At 39.3% G+C, this 7265-nt stretch overlaps 1 protein-coding gene across 1 annotated transcript; it reads left to right on the top strand.

Annotated features, from left to right (window-relative positions):
- Positions 1–1339: 1339 nt before the first annotated feature.
- LOC148028286 (uncharacterized) lies at positions 1340–4867 on the top strand. Its single transcript, XM_087690086.1, has 2 exons — positions 1340–2204; positions 4752–4867. Exons 1-2 carry the CDS (start codon positions 1799–1801, stop codon positions 4766–4768), a joined length of 423 nt encoding a protein of 140 aa, XP_087546212.1. The 5' UTR covers positions 1340–1798; the 3' UTR covers positions 4769–4867.
- The last annotated feature ends 2398 nt before the right edge of the window (positions 4868–7265 follow it).

The raw sequence follows: 7265 nt of genomic DNA, 5'->3' as shown, positions 1-7265 counted from the left end.
AATTCGAAAACTACAAGGTGGAATGACACATAGCAAGGGAATTGAAGATACTCAAATGCATATATAATGTGTCAAAGGGAGGAAAATCTAGATATCCCTGCATGTACTACATGTCTTCAATTGTAGAGTTCAATCCAAGTACTTGGAATAGAGCCCCCTCTAAGCATATCAAAGACCTATTCTCAAACCAGTTTTAAATATTCCTTTGAGTACTCTTTGTATGTCAAAAATTATTTTATATCTATAGCTTTTACTAGTGGCTAGGCTTGGCAAAGGCCATTCAAAGCTTGAAAAGATAGGCAAATGAAGGAGGAGCATTGCTCCCTAGTGGCAATATTGTGTTAGGAGGATAACATAATAATGGTTGTAAAGCAATATCCCATTCTCTTGCAAGCTTTGTTGTTTTTTCTCCTACCTTTGTACATTTAGTCTCTAATAGAACCATGCATAATATCAATAATAGACCCAATTACTTGCCATTCCTCAAGATTAGATGAGCAGATATCTACAAAACAAATAAACTTTGTCATAGTATAATTTGATACCAAGTTTGAGAAAAGAAAGACATTTAAGGATCAAATATTCAAATTTATTGCTAACAAACAAATAAGAATACTGCTAATGAGTTTGCAAAGTGAGATGTTAATGGTCCCTTGTAACCCTTTTTTTTTACACTACCATGTTTACACTTGCTATACTTTTCCTCATGGAATGTTTTTGAGGAGCTCCCCATAGTCAAGTGAGTTGCCCCCCATGGCTCCATTGCAAATCCACTACACACTTTGAAAGATTGATGGGTCTCCTCTTTGGGGAAAACTTACTACCCACTTTACCCTAGTTTACTGATCTATTTAACTCTCCAATTTGAAAGCATTTTGGGAAGGGGAAACTTGAAAAGGACAATCCGAGTGGTAATTAGATGGTAGACACACACCCTACAAAGGGCACTGGTTTTGGTTTTGGCAGTTGGGGTCACGGGTATCACATCTAAATTGGGTAAATTTAGGGAAAAGGATCTGAAGCAAAAGCTTAGCTCAAGCCTCAGACTCCCATCCCTTTAATACAGCTAATAACTTTTCGAGAATAAAAAGAAAAGAAGAACGTAATTTGCAAGTGTGACCATGATCCATCCCTTTGGAAAGCTTCGCCGTGGGAGTGAGAGACGCGCCTAGCGACATGGGAAGCAATGCAGGCTTTTGGAAACCGGTGGGATGGGAATAAGGCCCAAGGGCCCGGGTTACGCAAGTCAGATTCGACGGATGCCAATTTGTGGTCAGAACTAAAGTTGCTGCGCTCTGCACAAAAAGCCGCGCCGGGGGGCAGGTTTATCCGTCTTTTGTGGTCAATGGTCATGTGCCGTTGTTGCAGGGTGAGCTCGTGAGAGAGCGAGAATCGAGACTATCTAGATGACTGAACTGAGAGAGAGAGAGAGAGAGAGAGAGAGAGAGTGTGTGTGTGTGTGTGTGTGTGTGTGTGTGTGCGTGCGCGTGCGCGCACTATGTAGTCTGTACTGGAGTCTGGGTCACTGGGTGTGCACTGTGTTATGTGTCGAAGAGCAGGAAAGATGAATTGTTTTAACGCTGGATAGCAGACTGCAGTAGAGGACCGAGGTGCAAGTAAAAGCTGAGACTTCATGTGAAAAAGAAGAAAAAAGGAACTGTTTTGATGTTAAAGCACTGGCGCACTTGAGGAGCTGCATCTCTCTCTCTCTCTCTCTTTGCTTGATGTGTTTGATCTGTATAGATTCATTGTGAGCTCACGGCGGTTCATTAATACTTGCGTGAAGCAGCAAGTAGAAATGGCGATAACATCAGGCCTGATATGCTGCTTACTAACATTAATCGCGGTATTGCTTGCGCCAGCTGGTGGGGCAACGTCGGCGCCTGGCAGCAGCATGGCTGACTGCCACGTGGAGAAGTACCTGAACTCGGGGCTGCTGAATTGCTCGATGTGGGTGGTTCCTGGCTCGAGCTCGCCACCCAGCAGCGCCTGCTGCAACGCCATCTCCACCCAACTCATTCTCACCCCCGCTTCTTCCTCTCCAAACAAGGATAATAATATCCAGGAGCTGTGCAGCCAAGCCCAGTGCCTCTCCAAGATGGCTCCCTCCCTCGTTGGCCTCAAGGAGTTGCTCTCCCTTCCTCGTAAGTGCGGCCTCTGCTATGCTGCCGGACTTCCCGCCCTCCGATCTGCCACGTGCGCTGGTAAGCAATTTCACTGGTGCAAGACGTGGTTTTTACTTTGTACAGAGCATATGCTAGATTTTATTATTATTAATGATTGTGGGAAGACATGCGACATATCGCAGTCTTCTAAGCGCTGTGTCGCACCAGCACCGCGAGGGGCAATGGGCTTGCACGAACTGTGAGAGGCTAATTGAAATCCGGCATTCATGGCATGTCGGTAAGGGAATTTTGTAGGAGCTGTGTTTCATTGGCCGGTGACAGGCTAGTGTTACGTTGTGGCCTTTCCCATTGGTTAGAACTACTAAAACAACCCTACTTCATATTGCTAGTAAGGGCCCTCAAGGATTTGACAAATCCTACTCCTCCCAATCACTCCTAGTGCAAGGAGGTGCGAGTAGGGGTGTTTCATTCCCACGACCCCCGCTGCATCTTGATGTGACACAGCCCTAAGGCCTTTACACACTGCATATGTGGGATGTGGAGGAAATGGTAAGCATCTTCGGTCCTTTTTACACAATGCAATACAATGCAAATTCTATGCAAGGTTGCAACCAATAGCAATGGCAAAGTTGGTGAAGCCCAATACTATAAACTTGAGACCATTGGATTGATCTCCACTGTGCACACAAAGGTAGAGCTTTTTTTTTATGGGACGCGAGGCCTATAAATCCTTTCACACACATGAGGTCAATGACACTCTCCCTCGTCATTAGAATGGAGCCCTCGATTTCTACCTCCCCCAAAATAAGGAAAAGTTTGCCTCAAATGTGCCATTAGAAGTGGCTATAGATTGTCTTTTCTCTTCTTATAAATTTTCATCAACCTATCTATGGCGAAAAGCGCAAGTTGACAAGCCATAATGATTGGCATAGTTTATTGGGGGTGAACATGCAATGTAAAGTCGACATGACAAGCAGCCATCTCATTCCACTATTTTCTCATCCAATCTAGGTTTCCCACATGTCCTTAGACTTCCATGAGAAGATGATGTATTTTTCTTTTTTGCTTGCGTACACTGTTCATCCTTGCAACTATTCAAGGTTTATGATTGATTGTCTTTTGTTTGCTTGGGTTCTCTAGTGGGATGCTATGTCATTAGTGGAAACCTTTCTTGTTATATCACTAGTGTGTGGAAAAATTTTTAGAGACTATTTGTAGCCCAACTTATATTTTAAAGGGCTTTTGGAAACTCCATGTGAATGTTCTTAAGTCATTATATGATAGAGATTCACCCAATTGTATGAAAAGATTTACTCCTTTTGGAAAGTTCGGTGCCATGTACACACAAAAAGGTTGTCCAAGAACATATCACTCAGACAAATATTCATTTAGAGTAAAGAGAGGTCCCAAAGTCCCTAACAACACACAAAAGACTCCCAAAAGTCCACCTAAACTAGCTTGTTTAATTAGGTAGCTAATTTGCCGACTTTTTAAAAGCATAGACATGAAGGGGTTTGAAAGAGGAGCTTCAATGAGATATTCAAGACCTTAAGCATTTCCTTATACATTAGCCAAGAACTTGAATATGTTTGGTTTCAATATGCTAAAATTGACATGGTTTTTGTGGCTTAATTATTGTTCTTACAAATAAAATCCTTTAACGTATCCAATAATATTCAAATAAATTTTTGTGCTTTGTATCCAAGCAATCTATTCATAGAAGCCAATAGATGATTTTGATTTTGATTCCAAAACAAATTCTCACAGAGATCTATAATTCTCTTGATTTTGAAATAACACATGATTCTAGGGGGGGTTCATTATATGTAGACCCTCTATATGATATGCGTTCGAGGCCTATTTAAAAATACCATTACTTATGAATTTTATCAAAATAAAACACACCCCTTTATTGTTCAATCTATAAATGATCCCTTTATATGGTACGCTTTTATGTGTGAACAATGTATAAATTTAGTATTCTAAAAATCCATTCTTTTGAACACACTTTTGATATGCTTATATATTTATGAGTGACCCCTCGCCCCCTCGAAATGATTTGGCATATAACTTGAACCATGAATTTTGTTGTCTCATACCAAGCATGCAATTCGCGCTTTGTGTTCTAAAGGTATTCGAGGTGTACTCAAGCAATGAAAGTATTAGCATGATCACTAAATTGAATCATGTGTACCATTTATGTGGTTGATCTTCTATTTAAGTTGTTTAATACAACTTTTGCCCATGTTTATATACCACAATGATGGAAAAACAAACAAAAATGATAGTTACTATTTCTACCAATGTGTATATATGGAATAAAGAATAACAATCAATTATGTATCCACAAACAAAATAGTGACTAACTTCCACTTGTTAAGCCCAACATGTGGATACATTTGAATATATATTTGAGTTCTTTAAGAACATTTTAAAGAAGCTTCTTACATTGCACAACATTATCTTTCACTTGCATAGCAATGATATTTAGTTATCATAGAGTGGCTTGTGGACTACATTTACTCTTTTAATCTAAACACATGTATTTGGTGGTTGAAATTTTAATTGGGCTTTTATACAGAAGCGTTTTCCTTTATCTCACTTACTAAATTTTTCTTTTGGCAGGACAACATCTATGTTGAAAATCCATGTAAGGATGGAATGCAAAAACACAACTTTTTTGAATTTCATATTTTGAAGGCTATATATATAAGGGAAAATGTTTTTTGTTTAGATAATTAGATTTATGCCTACAAGCTCAATTTACGAACTTCATATTTTGATGGCTATAAATGCAAGCAAAGATGCTTTACTTTTCAAATCAATAGATTTATGTCTAAAGCCTTTGTTAAATGCTATTTTGACGTATAGACATGATGTTATCCCCCAAACTAGATGGAAATGTTGAAACGACATGGGATTGAAATCTTGATCATGTAAGAAAATAGTTCATAAAATGAGAATAAAACTTTATTTTTTGCTACATTAAGGTAAGACGGATTCAAGAAGCTTACAATTCTTGGAAATAGGGGGCATTCAAAGCGCATTCACATGGTCACGATCCCCTATGCTTGCATGCATGCATGCAAAGGGGTAGTGCTCCTAAGCACCCTATTGTGACCTCAACAGATGGAGAAGGTGATCAAAAGGTGAGCAAGGTTGATGCCAATGAGAGCATGGAGCTCGACTACTAGGTGGTGGTTTGACGTGATGCCTACATCAACAGGGGTTTTTAGAACTGTAGTATTGGGGCTAGCCTCACTGAGGCTCCTACTGATGCATACATGCACCAACTTCTCCAAGTGACCAAGGACTTCATCAAAGCTCAGGAATCTTATAGAATCCAAGGTGCCAACTCAGAGCTAAATGGGACCTCACTAGTGATGATCACACAAAGTTGAACTACAACTCCCTCAATACAAAGAGGCACCCTGAGAGGAGACTATAATAGTGGATGACACTCATGGTCTATTGAGGAATGATGACTATGAAATAGTTGAGGTCTTCAGATCACACTTTTCCTCATTTGTGGGTAAGGACGATACTCTTGACTTGACCTATGATGCTAGGCTTGCTTCCTTATTGATCCCTGTGTAGTTGTGCATTCCCATAGAGTGGAATTTGTTATTGGACAAGCCTTTCTCCATCAATGACATTATGTTTTTCCCATTTCAATGAGAAAAATAGTAAATCTCCATGAATTGATGGAATATTTGTTGAATTTTTCCAAGTTATGTAGAGCTTGATTGAGGAGGAAGTACTTCAATTTTGCATATTTATTGTTGGCATAGGACCATTCCAGTCATGGATAATGGAAGAGCTCGTCAAACTCATCCCGAAAGGTACTCTTTGCATGCTATCAGGGTAGTTGTGCCCTTTGACCATGCTGCCTATAAGATCTTGGCAAAGATGCTTGGCCTAAGAGTCAAGTTTCTAATTCCTAAGTTCCTTCACCACAATAGTAGAACTTTGTCCATGGCTTCAAGTTTCATGACATGGTCACTAAGCTTAGCTTGGCGATTGACATGGCTTTAACATTTGATGCTCCCTTTGCCCTTGTCAACATGGATTTTGACAAGCATATGACTAGGTTAGCTAGTGCTTCATCCTTGGGGTCTTGAATTGGCTAAGCTTTCACTCTAATTTGTATGTAATGACTGCAACTCTGTTCTTTTTTATGCCGCCTCTAAGCTACATATTAATGGTATCTTGACATCTAGCTTTGCTTTTAGGAGGTGCCCTCTTTGCTTTGGCCATATATAAGGATTGCAAGTTTAGTTCACATTTGATAGTTGTTACATAAAGGACCCTAGAAATGGTTTCAGGTAGATTACAAAAGGTGAGTGTGCTTGTAAATTGTTTGTTCTTGATGCAAGTCCAGCTGAAATGAATGCTACTATGTTTCCATAAGTTTTAGCTATTATGAATGACATTGAAATTTGGTATAAGTGAAATCGTCACACGTAGACATTCACATTAGTATCTTTGGTGCTAGCATTGCATAAAGCTATGATAGTTGTTACATAAAGGACCCTAGAAATGGTTTCAGGTAGATTACAAAAGGTGAGTGTGCTTGTAAATTGTTTGTTCTTGATGCAAGTCTAACTGAAATGAATGCTACTATGTTTCCATAAGTTTTAGCTATTATGAACGACATTGAAATTTGGTATAAGTGAAATCGTCACACGTAGACATTCACATTAGTATCTTTGGTGCTAGCATTGCATAAAGCTATGATGCAAAATTACTAGGAAGCTAGAGCTTAAGCCTAGTCCCCCTAGAGTCATTCTTAGATGTCTTTAATAAAAATATACAAAATAAATAAATTGACCATCCTATTACTATCTTAGGGCTCTCTTGTATTGCAGTATTAATCTTGATGTCGCACTATTATGGTGGTAGTAGGGCTCTAGCAAGATATATCATTATATCTTTTGTATGTAGTTCATCTCAAAATATCCTCTCCACCATTCCTACAAACTAGATCAAAGGTAGTGCACGTGCGCGCACGCACACACACACACACAATCTTGGAGATGACAAGAGATAAATGCTACTCAATCTGTAATTCAAGCAATATAATGAATATAAGATTAATTTGTAATTCATGGATATATGTACATTAAAAGGAAAAACATG

Source organism: Lygodium microphyllum, chromosome 12 (genome assembly GCF_053477565.2).
Source record: "Lygodium microphyllum isolate KBCC chromosome 12, Lygodium_microphyllum_v1.1.10, whole genome shotgun sequence".
Classification (NCBI taxonomy): Eukaryota; Viridiplantae; Streptophyta; class Polypodiopsida; order Schizaeales; family Lygodiaceae; genus Lygodium; species Lygodium microphyllum.
This window is presented reverse-complemented; position numbering and strand designations above follow the sequence as displayed.